Below are 24,159 nucleotides of genomic sequence, written 5' to 3'. Positions count from 1 at the left end.
AGAAAAAATACGTCTTCTAAAGAGACAGACTCATTTATGTCGGTGAAGTGCTGATTGGAAGAATTAGCTACGTTTTCCGATCTCTGTTCAGCCACATTAAGGTTGGCGAAGCAGTAAAAGATTTAACAACTTCAGTACAAATTACTGGAGAATAAAGAAAGAGGTTAATATGTAATAGAGACCTAGTGGCCTGTAGGTATCTTATTAAATCCAAGCCTGGAGAAATGACTTTTCAACAAACGACATATTGATTAAAACTTACTAGGCTCCATTTTTACTCCCATTCCAAACTCATTTATGTCGATAAGAGACTGGAAGTACACATCCGTAATGTAAAGGCGATCGTCAGAGATGTCTGAAAAATTGGCAGATTTTCCGGAAAACGCCGAGTCTATGCCACACTGTGAACGGTAAAACAAAATATGTAAATCTCGCATAAGTATATGACGAAATGCCTCAATTCGCTGAGCTAGCGTCAAGCAAATCAAAATTTTTCGATGCTTACCTTTTTCCAAATTTTGCTGAAATCGATGTTACTTTCTACCGCGAACGTTGGCATAACTATAGATACATTGGTCCAAGGCATGTTCCTTCGTAATTCAATTAAGTCATAATCACGCAATAATCTTTCTAAGTCTTGAATACTGGAGTCTTTATATGGATAAAGTATTAGCATTGAAAGATCGCCATCTTCAAAAGGAATATCCACAGCGGTGAACTGCGAAGATTGGTCATCTCGATACTTCAGCGACGTTGTAGGTAAACCCATCATTGGAACGTTTCTGAGACGTCCACTAGGAGAGTTGAATTTACCTTTCGGCATCGTAACAAACGAATGTTGCCAATTGCGCATGATGGTCATTACTCCTGCTAGTATTATTGCACTATTTCGCGGGGTCTCGCTTGATCTAAGAATTTCTGGCATCAGTCCTGACGTTTTCTCCTTAGCCCAATTATTGATTGCGGATGCAGCTGCCTCTGGGTTATTAAAATCAACCTTGTTTATTTTTCCCCGTAAGTATGTTGGGATGAGAGATTTGGCGGGCTCGTTGGTCGTCGCAGTTTTACGGATAAAAATGTCGACGGCGAAAGGCAAAAATTGATCCTTGTAATATTTGCAAAAGAGTTGCCAAAATTCGTCCCCAATCTCATCTTTATATGATTGGCTGATGTTCAGGGATTGCTTTATTTCCGACAAAGTTTTCCCAGAAGCGCACATGCATGCAATACCCATAGTCAAGTAAAGACCCAAAGGCGACATGACAATATTGGTGATGTCATTCGAGCGTTGTTCCGTTAAACCGTTGAACAAGCAAAGGCCAAAATCTAGCGCTTTTCGGTGACGTTTTGTTGTCGGACCATCTGCCTTTTTCTCTACCATTTTAAAGTCGTATATTTTTTTGATTGAAAACTATTACGTGCAAGCTATTAAATTATTAAAGGCACTTTAAAACTATCAATTTAAATCATATTTTACAATTTTAAATATTTTTTATCAAAGTTTCATACAGCCTTTAAAATAAAAGCTGACAACCGCGGCAATCAACCTACGAGTACTTAGTGCACGTGATAATTTTTTTTCTATAAAATGTCATGGGGTGCTCAGTTCTGAATTTCTCCAATAGTCAAGGGGAATTTTACGTAAAGCAAAGTGTAAATGAGTCGTTAGTGATTTAAGTATTAACGTAAATTTTGGGCTTGAAGGGGTAGGTGAGGAACGTGCAAGGACTTTGTAGTTTTCCCGTGACGCACAGCATGTTTTCGAAACTGCTAATCCTGTGGCATAACTCCACCTGCTGCATTTGTTTCGCTACAATCTCTGGCGCTCAATTCAGCAGGTTTGCATAGGCACTGAGCAAACCGAGGAAATGAATCCCTTTATCATCCAATTCTATCTGAAATCAATGATGAGGTTGCGTCTCTTCATGATATGTCGCTACGGCAATTATAGTCTCGTGTGAATTGCGGTACACTTGCAACTGTCAGGCTATGTGGCCAGGGAATCTGCTTTCGTGTTATTCGTATGGTTGACCGAAAAAATCCACTATGAATAATTCGTTTTGAAGGTCGTCTGGACCCATTGGGGCTGGAAAGTCTTTGGCTGACTCAAATCGGCCCAGGTAATGCTAGCAGACGCATTAGCTCCCAGTGAAACAGTCGTAGTTGGAGTTCTGGATACAAAAAGGAATTTTCTTATATATCTATCATCATTCGAGCCGTGCTCAAATGCGACGTATTTGAGAAACGAGCGGAACTTTTTCAGAACATACAACGAATTTCATTAGTGGCATCAATGTTATCAGTGGCCATTCCATGGAGCCCGTTTAGTCCTGTGATGTGCCTTAAAGGTGCGAACAAGGAGAGTAGGGCAAGAGGAGCATAATCTAGCCAGCTTTGATATTCAATGCCAGCCCAGCAACTAAAAGTCCTCTGTTCAGACCGTCTCCGCATTGCCCTACCAGGCTGTATAATGTCTTCACTCTATGAATCGAAGAAAACCCCCACAAATTCCATGGGCCATATTTGAACTGAAAGCGGGCAGGCGTCTTCATGAGTCCGCGAAGGACTTTTGGCCAATCAGCCTGACCCTTTCGTGTTGCACCTCTACTTAAGGACAATCATGAAGAGGAGGTGTCCGGATAGCTACGTGTTTAGAGCTCAAGGCTGTCGTGCGGAAGGTCGCGGTTCGAATCTTACTGGTGGCAGTGAGATTTGTATCGTGATTTGACGTCGGGTACCAGTCGACTCAGCTGTGAATGAGTACCTGAGTCAAGTCGAGGTAATAATCTCGGGCGAGCGCAATGCTGACCACATTGCATCCTACAGTATACTCTAGTGTACCGATACGGTCTTGAATGAAGTGCTCTAACACACTTCAAGGCCCTGATGCAATATGGACTGTTGCGCCAACGATTATTATTATTATGAAGAGGATGCCCTTCTCTAAATATCAGCTCACTTACCTCAAAGATAATTTCACAGAAACTGCTTATCGCGTGGAAATTAGCACGTTTAATCGGTTGCTGCTGCTGAAAACCAGGATAACCCTGATTATTTTCAGGGAAATTGGTGCCTACACAGTAAATGAAGAAGCCGAAGTTTTGTTTAGGAAAATATTGGTCAGTTAAGCCACTTGGACTTGGACAACCAAGACCATTAATATATAATGACTAAATGAGTCGCACTTGTTGATACTATAGCAAGTGTGACTCATTTGGAAAGGTGAAGAAAGTTGACAAGAGGGTTCCGCATGAATTTACTAAGCCAAACATAGTGCTTCGAATAGGTATTTCTGCTCTCTCACAACAGTAAGGATCCTATAAATACTATATCCTATTAATAACTTCTAGAAAGCTGATCGGCACAGAGTAGGCTGCACTGAGCAAATCAGTATTATTATTATCAATCTGTGGAGCTTAGATCACCGTTTAATCTCCTCTTCATCGATCTCGAGCAAGCTTTCGACAAAGTCAAAAGGGAGTGTACGAGTATCTAAAATGCTTTACCCAGGAAGGCATTCCCGAGCAATCATCAGAGTAACATGTGATGAGGCAAAATGTCACGCCTTGCATCGAAAGAAAATTTGAGAGGAATTTGAAGTCTAAAGTCTTTCATGTTATCGGTGACGTTATCCTTGCTGCCTTATCCGGAAGATGTGGAGGACTTTGATGGATCATGACATCTTTTCTCCAGCGCCTGTACTACGTTGGCGAAATTGGACGTTAGTCAAATATTCCTGACGAATATGCTCGGTCTAGACTTTATTGCGAGCTTAAGAAGCTTCTTCAGTTTGTCATCCAGATCAACAGCTTCATTGTCCTCCTTTTTAATGTTGTTTTACGGCAGATTGGCTTTAATTATTTTGGAAATTACTACACTACTATGACCAGAGATCTGCTTGGATAATTTTAAATAGGAGCTTAGGACACGCTATGTACATACATAAATAAACAGCCTCATAAAACACTATAGACGTTTCCTGCAAGATTTACGCCATTTTCTGAGTAGAATTCTGCGTTACTGCATTGTTAACTTTGCAGGTTAGTTCTGTGGACCACTTTCTGCTTCGATCGTCTGGCTCGGTGGCAAATCGTTCGGTTCACTGTTTTGCTGGTAGTTTGGTTTTCCGCTGAGGGATGTACATCCTTTGCATTGCCACGCTACATGCGTTTGCGATATATTCTAGTATATGGAGAGTTCCCTTTTTGGGGTTGCCTGGTTTTCTAGGCCGATTTTGCAACATTTTTACACAATATGCTAGTTTCATGCCCCAGCATTAGAGAAATGCTTCAGACAATGCATCAGGATATCTAGCTATTGTGTGGAAGGTAAGGTTACTTGCTTAACGACCCATGATGGGTAGATGATGGGAATATTTCGAGCGGATGTCTACGGAAGAATTTGCTCATGCACCACAGTTTTGAGCGCTACTAACAATTCCCCCATCAGCGCGGCAGAAGTTGAAAATAAAAGCAAAGGATAAACCAGGGCTAACAACAGAACCTGACGATATTGTAGTCAAATTCTAGATAATAGCTCAGAGCTACCACATTGGTTCAGTGCAACAGATGATTGGCATGATAACATGGCCATTCCAATTTGCAGAAAGGTAAATAATTTTGCGGAATATTCAAGTTATCACTTGATCCGATATGATATTTCACATCATGAAGCTTTTGGAGCACATCCTTCAAAAACCCATTCGCGGTATCGTTCAAATTACCGTCAAGCAAGCCAAATTTTCAAGAACTACCAAACTACCGACGCAATACAGCCTGTGCATTTGTTCATGAAAGAACACTGTTGGAAATATCGCCCTTGCCTTGCTTTCCTAGTTCAAGAGAGTACATTTGAGGGGCTCGTTTGTCGTATATAAAAACTGCTCCATCTCTCCAGTGGTGTTCATCATAGAAGCGCCCTCTTATTAATCTTCTTTGTTCGACGCTCGGCACTTGATTTATGCAGCTGATGTTCTCTCTGGCGCGTGGTAACAAGCTGATTTAACCGCGGTCTGGCCAGAGCTCAGCGAGGTGAATAAATAGCCAGCGCTGTGCGACCTGTCACCTTCTATGGCACGAATGCTGACCGGCCATCCATAACAATGAAGGATGGTGTGGTAATGGAGAGGAAAATGAGGATATCCAAAATGAGGATATTTACGATTCATACGACGATACATCCACCATGTAGAAGATGAAATGTAGGCGTTTTTTGTAGTATTGTTATGTAATCTGTACTGAAAAGTTTAACGTGAAGATCCATGTCAATGGAAAACGACCCAAACAGCGATGGCTACCTAGATGATTATTTTTGTACGTCTCGAGTACACTTGGACCAATTTACAACCGATGGGAGTGACCAATATTATCTAGACGAGATAACCCGGCTAACGAACAAGACCAAGGCTAGATAAGACGAAGAATCAATTTAGGCAAGATCTTAATCGAAAAATTACTTTCTATAAAGGCGAAGATGGCTACCTTAAGGGGGTCATCCCGGGTGAAGGGTCTTTTATTTGGCTTTTTTAAGGTTTTGTGTGAAACAAAACCTTATTAGAATCGAGACGGTGTCTGTCTGCCCGTCTGTCTGTCTGTCTGTCTGTCTGTCTGTCTGTCACACCCGATTTATTCGAAAACGACTAGACCGATTGTCACGAAAATTGGTGAGAGTATGTAATCTGGTGATCCCTTTACATGCAGTAAGTGGCGCCATCTTCTGTTAAGTTTAAGGGGGGGCTCCCCATACATGTGAATGGAGGGTGCAAATTTTTTTTTCACAGAATGTAGCCATGTAGGGTATCAAATGCCCCCCTTATGTTCATCCGAGAAGTACAAAATATGGCATACGTATAATGAAGAACATAATGCATAATTTGGTCAAGTTTGAAGAAAATCCAACTATTATTAACAAAGTTATAGGGGGTGAAACTTTACAATTTTTTGTGAATTTCGTGCACTCTACAACCTGCATGACGTCATCATCACATATCAATTCGTCAATACCACAACGAAATGAGTTCTTATGAATTGGGTCGCAGAGAATTATTTTGTTTTAGTTTTTTAGTTATTTGTCAACCAGACATGTGTGTATGTAGTGCTAATGAACTTTGCGGGTAGTGCCTAATTCAAATAGATATAAGGAGTAAATCGGAAATTTTGGGTACGATCAATTTATATACGAGCATATATGCGTACAGTATTCGGTAATAGGCAGTTTGTTTGTTTAGGGTGAGCGTGATATCTATGGCTGTAATATGTTCGTATGTCTCGTAGTTTGGAAAAATATGAAGGATTATGTTGGATTTGTATGATAGATATATACGGACAGAAAAATGTGCGTTGAAGTTTCTCACATAAGATGAACACAAAACCTTTATACCCGAAGCGCGAGCTTCCGGTATTCCGACTTGTTTAGAATTTTTTTGTGAAGAACTGGATAAAGATACAAATACGAATTTTTCACCATAGATTTTTGTTAATGTCTAATTTTTTTTTCTTACATTACCCATATATTCTACACTATATCTAGATACAATTGATGCCAAAAAGTCGATTCCGCGAATCCGACACATGGGATGACCCCCCTTAAGGGGTATCTATTATAGATATATGGGCAAAGTGATTTTTTGATATACGAAGTCGTTCGGATCTTATAGGGTTAAACACGTAATAAGTCACATGCCAGATTTATGTCGATCGCCGTAATAAAGCGCCTATTTATTGGTCCGAATGACGTTCGAATGACTTCGCTAAACGGACAACAATTGAAGCCAAGGCTATTATACATGTGCTTCTTAAATAAACCTAAAGTTTCTGGATTAGGTATAGCAGATTAATGGTCAGTTAAGATTTTATGGTTAAAAATCGCATTCAACTTTTTAAATGCGTTTTTCTCGAATCTCATGGATACGGCCACAAATATACTTGGCCCCAGCCGCAAAAGGAGTCGGAACGGCTGGTTTGACGATGAATGTAAGCTAGCAACGGAACGGAAGAATGCCGCATACCGAGTAATGTTGCATTCTCAAAGAACGCGGGCACGCGCAGATACTTATCACGAACTCCGTCGAGCGGAGAAGCGACTTCACAGACGGAAAAAGGAAGCCTGGGAGAACCAACAAGTCTGTGAACTAGAAAAGTACAGGGAGCAACCGCACCAGGCGCGGAAGTTTTACCAACAAGTCAGCAGGATGAAGCCTTATACACCTCGATGCTCATCCTGCCGAGACAAAGAAGGGAAATCTGATCTTGGACAGAATGGGCATATTAGAGCGATGGGTTGAGTACTTCGATGAGCTACTGAACAACCAGAACATCGGCGAGTTGGAGGTCCCGCCAACTGAAGACGACTAAATACTGCCACCACCAAGTTTAGGAGAAACAGTCCGTGCAATTCATCGGCTAAAAAATCATAAGTCGCCAGGAGCCGATGGAATTACAGCCGAATTGGTTAAATATGGAGGCGACCAGTTACACCAAGTGGTTCATCAATTTGTGCTCAAGGTATGGGACAGCGAATCAATGCCTGACGATTGGCAGCGAGGCATAATCTGTCTCATACATAAAAAGGGAGATATCACACAGTGCAGCAATTATAGAGGTATCACGTTGCTGAGTACCATCTATAAGATATTCTCCACTATCTTGCTAGGCCGGATAGCCCCATACGCCCAGAACATCATTGGCCCATACCAAAGAGGCTTCACTCCAGGCAAATCAGCAACAGATCAGATTTTCTCTCTGCGGCAGGCGATGGAAAAACTGTTGGAATATGGACAACAGTTGCACCATCTGTTCATCGACTTTAAAGCCGCCTATGATAGCATAGCCAGGGTAAAACTGTACACGGCCATGGGAGAATTCGGTATCCCGACGAAATTAATAAGACTGACTAGGCTGACCCTGACCAATGTGCGAGGCCAGATAAAAGCAGCAGGATCACTCTCAAGACTATTCGACATCAACAACGGTCTACGACAAGGGGATGCGCTATCATGCGTCCTCTTTAACCTGGCCCTCGAGAAGGTGATCCGTGATGCTGAGGTGAATGCAAGAGGTACGATCCTCTTCAAGTCCACCCAACTACTGGCCTATGCTGACGATATCGACATCATGGGAAGAACCACCCGAGACGTTCAAACTGCCTTCATCCAGATCGAGCAGGCGGCGCGAGATCTTGGGCTGCACATCAATGAAGGCAAGACAAAATACATGGTGGCAACGTCAGCACCGAAGACGAATCAACCAACAACATCAAACCGCACTGGTCAAACACAAGCACGAACAAGAATAAGGATAGGGGAATACAACTTTGAGACCGTTGACAATTTCTCCTATCTAGGGTCGAAAATAACAACCGATAACAACTACGATGATGAAATCCGCGCACGGTTGTTGTCAGCCAACAGAGCCTATTTCAGCTTACAAAGACTGTTCCGCTCGAAACGTCTCACCATAGGGTCAAAGCTCTTACTGTACAAGACTATGATCTTGCCAGTCCTCATGTATTCCTCGGAAACTTGGGTTCTTAGCAAGAAAAATTGCGAACTCTTGGCCGCGTTCGAGAGAAGAATCCTCCGAAGAATTTTTGGCCCCCTGCATGAGGATGGACGATTCCGTAGCCTACACAACGACGAAATCTATGAGCGATACCATGACCGTCCGGTTGTGGATAAAATCCGGCTCAATAGGTTACGGTGGGCGGGTCACTTAATCCGTATGGATGAAGATGATCCCACCCGGAAAGTCTATAAGGGCAATATCTATGGTAGGAAAAGAAGACGAGGCAGACCCTGCCTAAGATGGAGCGATGGCGTGGGCCAGGACGCCAGACAGCTTTTAGGGATATCGAATTGGTGGACCTCGGCGCAAAACCGGGATGTCTGGAGTTCCTTATTAAGGCAGGCCTAGACCGGATACCGGTTGTTGCGCCGTTGATGATGATGATGTTTTTCTCGAAATCGCATATTGAAAATCTGCTGCCACCATAGACGAAAATTTATCCAACGAAATTCTTTGAAATTTCCAGGACTTATTCAGAACATATTTCGACGGTCCGCAAACTAGGAAGATTGCGGTAGTTTTGTTTTTAATTCATTAAAGAAGCCTCGAAAAAACACCAAAATTCACAAAGAGAAAGTTTAATACGGCACCAAAAATTTAGGTGCATGAATTACTCTATATTTCAATAATAAACTATGCCATCGGGCTGGAAAAATTATTACGCATGCTCAAGATATTAATAAATATATTGTGAAAAATTCGTATTTGTACCTTTATCCAGTTCTTCACAAAAAATTCTAAAAAAAGCAAAAAAACGGCCTTTACACGGGATGACTTCCTTAATAGATATGTCAATGAGCAAATATCTGCTAAATCCCAACGCAGAGTGAATATCCACAGATTTAATCATACCAGATGAAACGAAGAACAAATCCGGAAAGGTGACATTATCCCCTCGTCGGAAAAGACCCAGCCGGTGTTAAAATTAAGCAAAATATTCGAGGTCACCAAAGAACAACTAAAGTTCTAGAAGATTCGGTCCTACAAAAATCAGCCCGCTGAAATGATCTGTAAAGCGAAAGAGATGTGGTTTTCCTTAAGATTCGCAGACGCCTATGTTGTGTGTACATCTTAATTGAATGTTCTAAGTGTACACTGATCAAATTACTGAAAAAAAACAAAAGGATTCCAGAAATGGACGAGCCACTGTTGATTAGATATTCATAATTGGTACTGGAAAATTCTGGGAGGACAGTGCTGATGTATATCAACTAGTTATGCTTTGCATATTTTGTTTCTTGAGTTACCAACCCCACTAAAGCTGCTAATGAAGGTCAAAATAAATAAATGCATGATGTGGAGCGAAAACAACGCACTGAGGGCCTCCTTCACCCTCCAAAGAAACTATAGGGCAGAACATTCCTGTTCTGACTGACAGCCAACCGGCTGTTAAGGCATTGAGCTCCAACTGGGTGGACTCCAAACTCGTATGGAAATGTTTTGATAGACTGAATATGCTTTGCTCGCACAATGAAACTGTCCAAGATGCTCATAGTGTGAATATTCACTGGTCATTATAGGTTAAACTACTAGTTGAGAAAGCTAGGGATATCTCCGAATACTGCTTATTCTGCTTATTCTGAAACAGTGTCCGGCACTTCTGAAAAGTAGGTTAAGGCACCTGGGAGATAAGTTAATACCTGACAGCAGGTTGAAAAACTTGGAAATAAGAAACTTTTTAAAAGCCCTGCCAGTTATATGTTTGATCGCCATACTATAGGTAACAGGATACAGTGCAACTTCCGTTAACATTATTATTATGAAATTCTTCCATACCTGGCCCCTCCTCCTCTTGGTTAGTGGGAATGTTTTCTTCTCTGTAAAATTTAGTCGAGCAGATCTTGATCGTATCCTTCGGATTTCAACATGGTGTCGTTTTGTTGTGGTTTATCTGGGATGTGACTCGAGGAGTTGTCTCCAGCAGCATCTCTGTTTTCATCAATTTCATTCGAGGTTTCTTTCAACTCGTTGATGTCTTCATTATTTACATTCAAAGCAGGTGACGACATGGTAGAAAGAGTGGTCTAAAAGGGAAATTGTTAGATAATAGCAAAAAATGAATGTCACGTTTTTAGCATCCTACTTTTATCGCAGGATCTCGTACTGCTCCGAAGAGAAAAAGACGATGTTTCTTTGACATTATTGCAAATAAGAATGGGTGGTCCACTTTGATAAGATCTGAATCAAAATGATATTTGTCACCTGAAATCGAAAATGAAAATAACTTAGAAGTCAGCATCGAAAACAATAACAAGTTGAAAACCGGAGCCTCTTTACTTCAAATATTATATAAGTAGAAGACATTTTGGGTGCATATCTATTCCAAATGCTTTTAGGTTGAAATTTATTTCTGTATTATTTTTGAAAATCTGTCAGTTTAAATTTTGAATACCGTAAAACATTTTTTAAACAACTTAGTTTATTATTGTATCTTCTGTTTTTACAGAATTAATAATAAATGATCAAATCTTACAGACTAAAGAAAATTCTGATGTTATCATAGTTTGAACATTAATTATAAAATGTTAATGGAATCTTGTAGCAGATTCCTTGCTCTGAGTTTGTTTTTCGTTCTTTTAGCTTCTGTGTGTGTGTGTCTTCTCCAAGTAAGACGTCGATCGAGGTGGAAGTCAAGATATCTGAGATTGTCACTTTGTGAGATGTTGATTTCATTTAATGAAATGGGCGGGCACGTTTTTCGATTTAGAGTGAATGTAACATGAACGCTTTTGATTTCTTTTGCGCGAATTCCCCATGTCGCGATCTGCTCGAAAAAGTGGGACTACAGGGCCTGGAAATTAATCACTTCTTTAGCGCACCCATTCTCAGAAACTACTCATAGTCCAGCCATTAAAGCTTTTAACCTCCGAATTCTTTCAGTCAAGGCCAATTAGCATGAAATTTGGGGTGGAGGTGGAGGCTGGTATAATAGAGAAGAGTTATATAGCGTCGATGTGCGCCTCCCCCCTCTGATGTGAATTTTTTTTCCGAATATACACAGAAATCGATTAAATGGTGGATTCTTAGCAAAAAATGCACAAGTAGCAGTTTTGGACGGTATTTTTCAACGCTTTTTCGCAAATAAATCAAATACCATGCATTTCATGTAGAAATGATATTAAGCAGAGACAAAGCATATTAAATAACTATAATAAAAGAAAGAAGATTTTTTTAATTTTTTGAGGTACAATAAGCACAGAATTATAGCTCATCAAACGTAAATTCGAGAATGGGTCCATTAAGGAAATCATTACTTTCACTCCCCCGCAATCCCCGTCTTTCCAAGAAATGCCGAAACTAAGGCTGGCATCGAAAAGTACTTATCGAGACCTTCCATTCCATACCCAACATGACCATATTCGGTGAAAAAATTTTACATCCTCCTTTTGCATGTATGATAACCCCGGCCTTAATCTCAACGTAGAGAGATGAGACTCAGTGCATATCTGGGCGTTCGAAGTTCCTATCTTTTCACCAAATTTTGTATCAATCGGCTTATCCGTTTCTGAGGAAAGTGCGTGTTACAGACAGATAAACAGACAGCCATTAAAAAGAATAACTATGAGCTGGGTAACCATGAAATATGACGCAGAAATGTTCAAGTAGGTACTTCTGGAAGATACATTGCTACCGGGAAGTTTCAGATTTCCTAAAAAAATTGCAGCGGGCATGCAATGCCTCTATGCCTCAGCGTATCGTTTTCCGAAGATGGATTCAGAAATTGAGGAATGCCGGAAAAAATGCCTCAGCGCAGAAGAAACCGACCTGAGTTCGAGGAGCTACACGTGCAATACAAAAATGCCAGGAAAAAATTGCAAGTAGCTATCAAGAAGAGCAAATCGGAACATTTCAAGTGGAAGCTGACTCTCACTCATGGGTTTTTTTTTGGGAGTAGGGTAGGTGAATGCGTTTACGCACAGAGTGTTAGATTCCTGTAACAGCACGCTGGTGGACTACCAACTAAACACCTCCCTGTAATCAGAGAACTAGCCTGGAACCGTTTGACACATTACTTCGGGCTAGCCTTCCCGCTCTCCCGGCTTTGGGAGCCTTCAAGCCAGGGAAATCCTTTCACCAACGAAAGGGGAGGGGAGGAAGGGAGTTGTTGTTAGTTCAGGGAACCCCTTACCGTCCGATCCCTCCGCCGGTCGAGTTCAATCTTCTTCGTAGTAAGAAGAGCCCGAACATAATGCGCAATACGATTCCAGCTGCCAGCGCTCTTCAGCATCTCTCTGACAATGTTGTCTGGAGAGAGCTCCCCTGCGTCTGCATATAGCTGCTGGCAGACGCCGTCCCACCTCTCACAAGAGAAAAAGGTGTGTTCAGCGTCATCCGTCACTCTATTGCAGAACACACAATCAGGAGATCGCGCCTTCCCAATCCTGTGCAGGTAAGACTGAAAACCATGCCCACTTAGAAGTTGGGTAAGGAAGTAATCAATCTCACCGTGCTTTCTGTTCAACCATGGGTCTAATTTGTCGATGAGCCGCGCAGTCCACTTGCCCCTTGGCCCATTTTGCCGCGAAAGTTGCCACTCGGTAAGGGTGCGTTGACGTTCTTCACGGGCAACCACTTCTCTTAAGTTTTCGCCCTTACGGCGATAGATATCTTTGCGCTCCTTGGCAAGGAGGGCAACGGGGATCACCCCCGCAATCACCATCGCAGCTGGTTCGGAGATGGTGCGATAAGCAGACGCCACTCGTAAAGCTCCCCGCCTCTGCACTTGAGCGAGGCTCATGGGTTGGCGCATACAAGTCGATGACGTCATCACTAAAAGGCAACCGCTCCCCACTGATAACTTGTCCCGAGTTGATGCAGAATATAGCGAACCCTCTGTTCCCAGCAGATAAATGTACGAGTCTTCCTGCAGTATATGCAAATCGTGACGAAGTTCCGGTAGTGGTAAATGAGGAGGTTCTAGAAGAGCGAAGGAGGAGCGAAGAGATTCAATGAAAAAAAAACCCCAGGACCGGATGGAATCCAGAATGCCCAAGTTTTCACGGCATGCCTTTAGGAAGGAGAATTACCCGAACAATGGAAGCTACAAAAGCTCATATTCATTCCGAACCATTGGGCGACTCCTCCATTTGCAACTCTTTGAGCGAATAATATACAACAGACTGCTCGTTGTTGCGAAAAATTCGACGTCTTCTGCTTTTTAGGGTAGTCAGCTACTTTACGCAGCCTGGCAACTGCTCTGTATAACAAAGTAAGCTGCAGAAAATTGGGAATGGCGTATCGGCTAAGTGCACTACGGGTATGCTGTGTGTATAGAACAACATCAGGAGAAGCAGCATATGTGCTAGCATGGATGCTCTATGATAAAACGTATGCAACAGGAATCTATCGAAGAGTGATAAAAGAGATGGGACGAGTCACAAACTGGTTGTTGGATATACCACATCATTCGAGATATTCGGAGATGGTTTGAACGAAACCACGAGGAATTAAGCTGGAAGTTAATTCCATTCTTAGGTAGACATGGAGGTTATCGTGCTACTTACATCCATATGGTCACGACGAGTCACCATGCTGCCCAAGATATGGTAGCGTGGCCGAGAATGCGGAGCATGTCATATTTCATTGCCCTAGGTTTACCGTGCTCCGAATAAGAATGGAAGCGGTCGTAGACAGGCGCTTAACACCCGAAAATATTGTGGCAGTTAAAAACTGATCCAGCCCCGCGACACAATACTTTATAGGAGTTCCGTGGGAAGAGTGGAATGAGAAGGTGATTTTAGTAAGTAGAAGTCTCACAGAACTGCATGGCAGGAGCCAGCAGTAGGTTTTGAACCTTTTCACCTTCCAAAGTCGAAAAAAAGACAAACAGACAGACATAGAATCGAGTTTAATAAGGTTTGTAAAACAAAAAATTAAATTTGTGTACACACAAAACCTTATTAAAATCGGTTTACTGTCTGTCTGTCTGTCCGTCACACGCATTTTTCTCGAAGACGGTTGTAGCGATTCGCACCAAATTTGGTAGAAAGATGGGAACTGTGAACGCTTACGCATGTAGTGAGTTACATACTTTTACGTCGAATTTAAGGGGGGTGTTCCCATACATGTAAAAGGGGGTGTAAATTTTTTTTTCATCAAATATAGTCATGTGGGGTATCAAATTAAAGGTCTCGATTAGTACTTTTCGAAGCCGGTCTTAGTTTTTACATTTGTTGAAAAGGTGGGGAGTGCGGGGGGTTGAAAGTGATCATTTTTTTAACGAACCCATTCTCAAAAACTACCCAACCGAAAAATCTAAAAAAAATCAGGAGGCCTAGGAGGTGCCTAGGCTCCGAAATACCATACCGATAGCTGTTCAAATAAAGTTAATAATAGTACATTACTATAATTTTTAGTAATTGACAGGAAAACCCTCCTTAAGTTTGCCCTAGAATCATGAAATTATGCAGCAATATAGGCTACAACATAGAGCATGATTCTGCCAAATTTGGTGAAAATCTCACTATTACTAACAAAATTATACTAGGTCAAAGCGATCGCTTCTCTGCAAATTCAAGACCATGAATGACAATATCACTTGAAAGTGGACATTTTCACATAATATATCCATATTTTACGTGCTACATGCTCTTTATAAAAGAAATACACAAAACCTTTCATACCTGAAACATTTAGCTTCCGGTTTCTCGACTTGTTATGAATGAAAGCGATGGAACTAAAGGCCCAAACACAACAGCGGAGTGAGGGAGCTGTCAAATGAAGTTCATTACACGGATTTGTATGAGGCAATTTCGAAAAATCTGATCCGCAATGCGTCACGCAAAAAAGTTCGGAAAATTAAACTTTTGCGATGCGTGACAGATAAGTTTGTTGCGTCATTTGCAATATGGTGGCGCTTTTCATTTTCGGCTGCTACTTTTGAATGTAATTAATTTGATTGAATTTGTTTTGAGAACTGCGGAAGGCACTATTTGCCTTGTAAGTGTTAATTATTAATGTCACTTGGACTAGTACCGTAGCTTCCATTCATAAAGATTTGTGTGCTTTTGTTTTGTGTGTAATTTTCCTAACAGGAAAATGGATACGCTAATTGCGTAAACTTGAAGATTATGTGCAATGTTGTGATTTTGCCCGCGGACAATCGACTCGCATGTATATTTTATGTTGTGAAAATCCTAAAATTAAATGCAATTAAAGTGCACATACCTCCCGCTTAAATTTATTTTTTATGAATGGAAACGAGGGGAATAATGCAAGTGGCAGATTAATAATTAGCAAAAATAAAAAATATTTCAAACGTATAATAAAAAAAAATCATAAGTCGCCAGGAGCCAATGGAATTACAGCCGAATTAGTTAAATATGGAGGCGACCAGTTACACCAAGTGGTTCATCAACTTGTGCTCAAGATATGGGACAGCGAATCAATGCCTGACGATTGGCAACGAGACATTATCTGTCTCATACATAAAAAGGGAGATATCACACAGTGCAGCAATTATAGAGGTATCATGTTGCTGAGTACCATCTATAAGATATTCTCCACTATCTTGCTAGGCCGGGTAGCCCCATACGCCCAGAACATCCTTGGTCCATACCAAAGAGGCTTCACTCCAGGCAAATCAGCAACAGATCAGATTTTCTCTCTGCCGCAAGCGATGGAAAAACTGTTGGAATATGGACAACAGTTGCACCATCTGTTCATTGACTTTAAAGCCGCCTATGATAGCATAGCCAGGGTAAAACTGTACACGGCCATGAGAGAATTCGATATCCCGACGAAATTAATAAGACTGACTAGGCTGACCCTGACCAATGTGCGAGGCCAGATAAAAGCAGCAGGATCACTCTCAAGACCATTCGACATCAACAACGGTCTACGACAAGGGGATGCGCTATCATGCGTCCTCTTTCACCTGGCCCTCGAGAAAGTGATCCGTGATGCCGAGGTAAATGCAAGAGGTACGATCCTCTTCAAGTCCACCCAACTACTGGCCAATGCTGACGATATCGACATCATGGGAAGAACCACCCGAGATGTACAAAGTGCCTTCATCCAGATCGAGCAGGCGGCATTTGGCGCGAGATCTTGGGCTGCACATCAATGAAGGTAAGACAAAATATATGGTGGTAACGTCAGCACCGAAGACGAATCAACCAACAAGATCAAACCGCACTGGTCAAACACAAACACGAAAAAGAATAAAGATAGGAGAATACAACTTTGAGACCGTTGACAATTTCTCCTATCTAGGGTCGAAAATCACAACCGATAACAACTACGATGATGAAATCCGCGCACGGTTGTTGTCAGCCAACAGAGCCTATTTCAGCTTACAAAGACTGTTCCGCTCGAAACGTCTCACCATAGGGTCAAAGCTCTTACTGTACAAGACTATGATCTTGCCAGTCCTCATGTATTCCTCGGAAACTTGGGTTCTTAGCAAGAAAAATTGCGAACTCTTGGCCGCGTTCGAGAGGAGAATCCTCCAAAGAATTTTTGGCCCCCTACATGAGGATGGACGATTCCGTAGCCTACACAACGACGAAATCTATGAGCGATACCATGACCGTCCGGTTGTGGATAAAATCCGGCTCAATAGGTTACGGTGGGCGGGTCACTTAATCCGTATGGATGAGGATGATCCCACCCCGAAAGTCTATAAAGGCAATATCTATGGTAGAAAAAGAAGACGAGGCAGACCCTACCTAAAATGGAGCGATGGCGTGGGTCAGGACGCCAGACAGCTTTTAGGGATATCGAATTGGTGGACCTCGGCGCAAAACCGGGATGTCTGGAGTTCCTTATTAAGGCAGGCCTAGACCGGATACCGGTTGTTGCGCCGTTGATGATGATGATAATAAAAAAAAACATTTCATATTCCGATCCAAACAAAATCTGTGTTCGTACGCTTAACTGGACTAAAAAAAGGTAACATAATTTTATTTTTAGTAATTTATTGGGCGCGTTTTTAAGGTTTTGTGTGCCTTAAACCCATTTGGCATAGATTCAACTAATTTTTTTGTTATATTTGGTGAATTTTTTTCCCATTCTGTACGCTAAGCGATTTTAGGGTCTTTTGTGTTACTTATGTTTTAATATTTTAATTTTTTCTTAAAAATAGACCATAAAATGTTGGGAATTTGTGGAGGCGTATTCAACCGTTTTCGACAATTATAAAGCAACCAAAGGCGCGTGTTAAGTGCAGTATGTTTTGGATCATTATCCTGCTGAAATATGTTGTTCAAATTTTGGCACTCTCATGCAAATTAGCTTTTAAAATTTGAATGTATTGTTTGGCATCCATTATACCATCGATAAAGTGTAAATTGCCGACACCAGAAGCAGCAAAACACGCCCGTCAGATACACATTAAATTTACTCTCGTCTGAAAAAATTACCCTCCTCCAAAGGCGAAAATCCTTGTCAAGATATGTATTTGCATAATTAATTTACTCTTTTTTCTCTATTGACGTTACTAAGAAATGGTTTGCGAGCAGCAATGCAATTGCACAAGCCAAGTCTCCGCAAGTAATTCCGAACACTGCGGAGTTAATTTGATTCTGAATTGATTGTCGATAAGTGCCGCTAATTTCACTCTACTAACAGTGTTATCCTGTACAATTATGCGTCGAATAAAGGATTGCTGTCGCCTTGTTAAAACCAGTCATGTGTAAAACAAAACCTTATTAAAATTGGTTTACTGTCTGTCTGTCACACGTATTTTTCTCGAAATCTGTTGTAGCGATTGACACCGAATTTGATGGCAAGGTGGGAACTGTGAGCGTTCACGCATACAGTGTATTATATCATTCTAGGTCAAACTTAAAGAGGGAGAGGGGTTTCCATATATGTAAAAGGGGGATGTACATTTTTTTCCTCCAAATATAGTCATGTGGGGTATCAAATGAATGATGCCGGTCTTAGTTTTGACACTTGTTGGAAAGGTGGGGAGTGCGGGGGGCCGAAACTGATCATTTCTTTCACGGATCCGTTCTCAGAAACTACCCAACCGAAAAATCTGAAAAAAATGAGGAGGCTGCCATTGTATAGTGCCTAGGCTCCGAAATACCCTTCATACCGATATCTGTTTAAATAAAGTTAATAATGGTATATTACTGTAATTTTCAGTAATTGGCTGCAAACCCCCCTTAAGTTCATCCTAGAATCACTAAATTTTGTAGCAATGTACGCTATAAGAGCATAATTCTACCAAGTTCAGTGGGAATCGCGAAAGTTATAATAGGTCAAAGTTGTCCCTTCTGTGCAAATCCAAGACTTTGAATGTCGGTATCACGCGAAAGTATCACATAATACATGCATATATTACGTGCTATGTTCATACCTGAAGCGTTCAGCTTCCGGTTGCCTGACTTGTTTATATCGAACTCTGGCACTACTTTGCGGAAATGATCTTTCCAGTGGATTCGTATTTCTGTTTCTTGAATGTTTCCTTTGGTAACAGGAACTATATGAAAATTATTGTTTCCTATGAGTTGCCATATAGTCAACTAGCTCTGTTTATTCTTTCGCACAAATACAGAGGTGGTGGATTCGGTTTTCTTACTGTTGGTTCGGCCTGTTTGTGTGTGTTCATTGAGCAATTTGAACCGGTGCTTAATTGAAGAGGTGCTCCGTTTCGAAAATTTGACAGGATTCCTCACTTGTTTACGCTTCATAATCGTGATGTACCTATCAATACGGGTCTGGATATTTTCCTTGGGCTGGTTTTTGTGAATATTCGCATAAATTTATCAACCGACTTGTTCGTATATTCGATTTAAAACTGTTGATTCGTGCCACTTTCTGTTGGAGCAGACGCTTCTTTGTTCGATGTTGAGCTGTTCAGAGTTGTAAACTTCCATATAAATTCAGTAGTCAATGTTATTCGTTGTCACAATTTTTACATTTTTGTTTTCAGTAATTTTTACAATGCAATTTTGTGTTTTTTTCGACAAATCCCTTGACTTCACTTTTTTACGTCCTTTGGGTTCGCTTCCACATAAAACATTAAAATTAAATTTCAAGTGGATGCAACAACGCCAGATTTTGTAGATAAGAAAATAACCGTTTTTTTATTCAAAATTTATTTATGTTCCTTCAATGATGCAGCACATTGCGCTTGAAGAACATAATAATAATAATTGTTGGCGCAACAATCAATATTGAATCAGGGCCTTGAAGTGTGTTAGAGCACTCCATTCAAGACCGCAACAGTACACCACAGTATACTGTGGGAGGCAATCTGGTCAGCATTGTGCTCACCCGAGATTATTACGCTGATTTGATTCAGATACTCATTCAAGGCTGAGTCGACTAGTATCCGACATCCAGCCACGATAACAAATTCCTCTGCCCCAAGCGAGATTTGAACCGCGACCTTCCGCTACGACAGCCCAGCGCTCTAACCATTTGAGGCATCTGGACACATTCATACTTGCGGTAAAAGGCGGAGGGTAGAAATTTGTTGGACAGTAGCCTGCACATTTCACAATTTTTCTTTGCTACCACGTGACGTGCATCACCGATGGAAAATCCATTTTCAAGGGCCCATGAGGAATGCCAGAAAAAATTAGTAGGGGAAAACGAAATAGGATTGTAGGATCTATACATTAATTATCACCATCAAAACCTGAACGTAACAGTGAAGGAAGAGATTAATTGTAATCTACCCTAATCTTTCAGGTGCCATTGCAGATGCTAGAGATACATAAGCTTAAAATGAACAGTTTGTCTTGCGATTTCAGATACTATGGTATCTTGGTAGGTGCCATAAATCATACTGAAAAACCATAATGTACACATGGACGACTTTAAAGCAGGAATTTGGGAAATTAGAGAAAATTTTCGAACAGCAAATCCTCCTTTTTTGTTTTGGGTGTAGTAGGTGAATGCGTTTATCCACAGAGTGTTGGTTTCCGCCTACGGTATGCCATCGGACTACCAACTAAATACCTCCCCATCGCCTGAGAACTAACCTGAAACTGTTTGTGGCATTACTTCGGGTTGGCTTTCCCGCTTTCCCACCTGAGGGAGCCGTGAAGTCAGACAATCCCTGTCAGCTTTGTAACAACCTCAACCTTAATATGTCTTTAGCAATATCGGCTGGAAAGAGCTTCCCTTTGTTTTCATAAAATTGTCGACGAATCCCATCTTACTTTCCACAAGAAACATAGTTGTGCTTGACGATGTTCACAACCACATTGAAGAATAGACAGTCAGGAAATCGTGCCTTCCCAATCTTATGCAGGTAAAACTGAAAACATCCGCGTCCGTTTAAGTAGGTAAGGAAATAATCAAGTCTCACTATGCTTTAGATTCAGTCTGGCACTTAAGTTGCTAAGGAGTCGCGCAGTTCATCTGCCTCTTGGCTCGCTTTGCTAAGAGATTTTACGACTCGGTTACTGTGTGTTGACATTCTTAATGAGCAACCACTTCCCTTGAGTCTTCAACCTTGTGTTTTGCATGGCTTTGCGCTCCTTAGTAAGGGCAGCAGAAATCACTCTAGCGATCACTATCATGTCCGATTCAGAGATAGCGCGATAAGCAGACTCTACGCGCCAAGCTTGTGCAAAGTGCATACGCTATTCCTCCTTGTCCAGAGCATTAGCCTATATCTCCGCGCTGGAGAGCAGAACGAACTGCGTTGCACTCATTACAAGATGTCGCCTACTAGATATATCAGTCGACTTGAACCCTAAACTCTAGCGTTGTCTGCTTTGATTTATTCGAAAACGGTTATCTTTGAGTCGAGCTTCAATCCAAGGTTGGGACGCAGGGTTTCGGTTTGGCTCGCAGGTTTCGTTTTTTCCGACGCAAGGCTGTAACCATGAAAAGTCATTTATCCGCTTACCCGCCGCATCAATATGCTAATTCAGCTTTGCGCAGGTGAAAGTTGGGCCCAATGAGAGAGCATGCCAGTTGATGAAGGGCTGTGATTAAGGGATTTACAATTTTCTAAAAACACCTTCCGCCGAAATTGAATCCTGAGTGGGACAGAGGAAGTGAATCTCTTACCCGTTAAAGGCTGCATGACCCAATGCTTAATGAAATACTTATTGGAATTCAGAAAAAAAACACGTACCCTCCTCTCTTGTTGTACATAAACCGCCTTCGCGTACATCTACAATAGCCCGAAAAAGTATCTCCGTGGCGAAAAGAGGGCTATTCGAGAATTGTGAGAAGTCCGCCTGGTTTTCAGAAAATGCTGCGTGAATTCCACACTGCAAAACATGTTTAACATGGTATTATTATGGATTACGGTCTGGTTAATACTATATAATTTACAGATTAAAATTCTTTTGATGGGATTGAAGAAATGACAAGTTACTCACATCGTTTAAGATTTCGTTTAAAAGCATATCACCCTCTAGTCTGAATTTAGGCATAAGCACTGATGTCTTGTAGTCCATCGTGTTTCTTCGTAATTTAATAAGGTCTAATTCTTGCAACTGGTATTCCACCAAGTCGATCCCGGTTATAGCGTTAGGATAAAGAATTAACATGGAGAGGTCCCCGTCATCAAAAGGAATATCTAAAACGATACAGTCTAGTTCTGTCGATTCATAGTATCTAAGGTCTATGTCATTTGCGATCATCATCGGAACTTCTCTTGTATTAGTGTTGTTCAGCCAAAAGGTGTAGTTTCCAGTTGGACTGAACGGCTTCTTCCAACTTCTTTGGATGATGGTTACACATGTAAGCAACATTGAGCAATCAGTGTTCATATGATCCTGGTGAATGACTTCTGATATTTGCTGGTTCGTCCCTTGACAAGCCCATTTATTTATTTTTCCTGCCATGAACGTTGGACTCTTACAGTCAATCGGTTGTACTTCTGTTTTGAAGTATTTTTTGATCAGAAGGTCTGTCTTTGGGTCTACTGTGATATCGTCCCGCATGAATACAGCGCTTTTAACGCATGTATTCCTATTATCCATGTATTTGCAGATAACCCTCCAAAATTTCTTCGCTACTTGTTGTTTAGTGCCACTGAGACGGAGACATTTTTGGAATTCTTTTGCGGTTCTTCCAGCTGCACCCATGTAAAGAATGCCTAATCCGAAATGGATGGCTAAAGGTGCAATTAAAGTATTCATGGTTCGATGTTCATCGTCTTTGGCTAAAGCTGCATAGATATCCAAACCAAACTCAATGGCTTTTCGGTTGAATACGCTGGATGGACCGTCCTGTTTCTCTGAGTTTGCCATCTTGCAGTAGTTCGCTGATGAGTGTGAAGTGTTAATATAAATACGTATATATTATTTATATTGACAAATTTATTACTTTTTCATATTTTAAAATTTTGAATATAAAATGTCAGTTTGAGTTGATTAGTAGTAGCCGCTGTTCGAAGCTCACTCAATTATATGCATGATTTGTTATCACAATTAAAAACTAGTATAGAGGATTCACCTCCTTCCTCAATATTATTCGTTCGGCAGAGATCACTAATAGCGTTCAATATGGTTTAATGTTTCTTGTAAGCAACTGCAACCTCAAAATGTCCACTATATTAAGTTTGAATGCCGAGGATAATTGTGAGTTGACGATTATCGGAAGAATCCACTTTGGATGGTTAAGTTAAAGGGGGGCTCCCCATACATGTGAAAGGAGGGTGTAAAATTTTTTTTCATAAAATGTAGCCATGTGGGGTATCAAATGCAAGGTCTCAATTAGTACTTTTCGAAACTGGTTCAATATTTGATATTGGGTGAAACATAGGGGAGTGAGGGCTCAAAATATGACCCCCAAAAAGTGTAACAGGTCTCGTTCTCAGAACCTATCCAACCGAAAAATCTGAAAAAAATCTCAGTAGTGCATCTCTACGAAATCTAGGCCTCAAAATATATCCGGTTCCGATATCTGCACAAATAAAGTTAATAATAGTATATTTCCACATTTTAGAAATTTACCCGGCACCACCCTTATGTTCATTCCAGAAGTACAAAATTTGGCAAGCGTATAATGAAGAATATAGTGCACAATTTGGTCAAGTTTGAAGAAAATCCAACTATTATTAACAAAGTTATAGGCGGTAAAACTTTACAATTTTTTATGAATTTCGTGCACTCTACAACCTGCATGACGTCATCATCACATATCAATTCGTCAATACCACAACGAAATGAGTTCGTATGAATGGGGTCCCAAAGAATTATTTTGTTTTATTTTTTTAATTATTTGTATATGAATATCAATTATTCCAACGAGACATGTGTGTATGTAGGTATATAGTATATGCGGGCTAATGAACTTTGCGGGTAGAGCGTAATTCAGATAGATATAAGAAGTAAATCTGAAATATGGGTACGATCAATTTATATACGTGCCAATATGTGTACAGTATTCGAAAATAGGCAGTTTGTTTGTTTAGGGTGAGCGTAACATCTACGGCTGTAATATGTACGTATGTCTCGCAGTTTTGTAGCTGCATACGGGTAGAAAAATGTGCGTTGAAATTTCTTAGATAAGATGAACACAAAACCTTTATACCTGAAGCACGAGCTTCCGGTATTCCGACTTGTTTACTTTGGTATTCAATAAGGCTGTGATTGAGTGTGATTATTATCGGACTTAATGTTATGGAAGTGGTAGACCTACAAGGGGGAACAGAGAGATAAACACAAACATCCAT

At 41.0% G+C, this 24,159-nt stretch overlaps 2 protein-coding genes across 2 annotated transcripts in view; both read right to left on the bottom strand.

Annotated features, from left to right (window-relative positions):
* LOC119648522 overlaps positions 1-24,159 on the bottom strand; it is an 83,328-nt gene that overhangs the window by 11,102 nt on the left and 48,067 nt on the right. Inside the window, exons 7-13 of the mRNA XM_038050290.1 lie at positions 21,857-22,732; positions 21,607-21,745; positions 10,645-10,763; positions 10,428-10,585; positions 2,964-3,138; positions 506-1,411; positions 263-401 (exon numbers count right to left, since the gene is read on the bottom strand). Coding sequence (XP_037906218.1) covers positions 263-401; positions 506-1,411; positions 2,964-3,138; positions 10,428-10,585; positions 10,645-10,763; positions 21,607-21,745; positions 21,857-22,732 — 2,512 coding nt within the window. The remainder of the gene's footprint in view (positions 1-262; positions 402-505; positions 1,412-2,963; positions 3,139-10,427; positions 10,586-10,644; positions 10,764-21,606; positions 21,746-21,856; positions 22,733-24,159) is intronic.
* LOC119649947 (serine protease inhibitor 42Dd-like) lies at positions 1,290-22,815 on the bottom strand. The gene is made up of 5 exons (XM_038052368.1): positions 21,857-22,815; positions 21,607-21,745; positions 10,645-10,763; positions 10,338-10,585; positions 1,290-1,425 (listed from the first exon to the last, which is right to left on the bottom strand). Exons 1-4 carry the CDS (start codon positions 22,730-22,732, stop codon positions 10,388-10,390), a joined length of 1,332 nt encoding a protein of 443 aa, XP_037908296.1. The 5' UTR covers positions 22,733-22,815; the 3' UTR covers positions 1,290-1,425; positions 10,338-10,387.

Source organism: Hermetia illucens, chromosome 2 (genome assembly GCF_905115235.1).
Source record: "Hermetia illucens chromosome 2, iHerIll2.2.curated.20191125, whole genome shotgun sequence".
Taxonomy (NCBI): domain Eukaryota; kingdom Metazoa; phylum Arthropoda; class Insecta; order Diptera; family Stratiomyidae; genus Hermetia; species Hermetia illucens.
The sequence above is the reverse complement of the archived record's forward strand: the minus strand, read 5'-3'. Positions and strand labels throughout refer to the sequence as shown.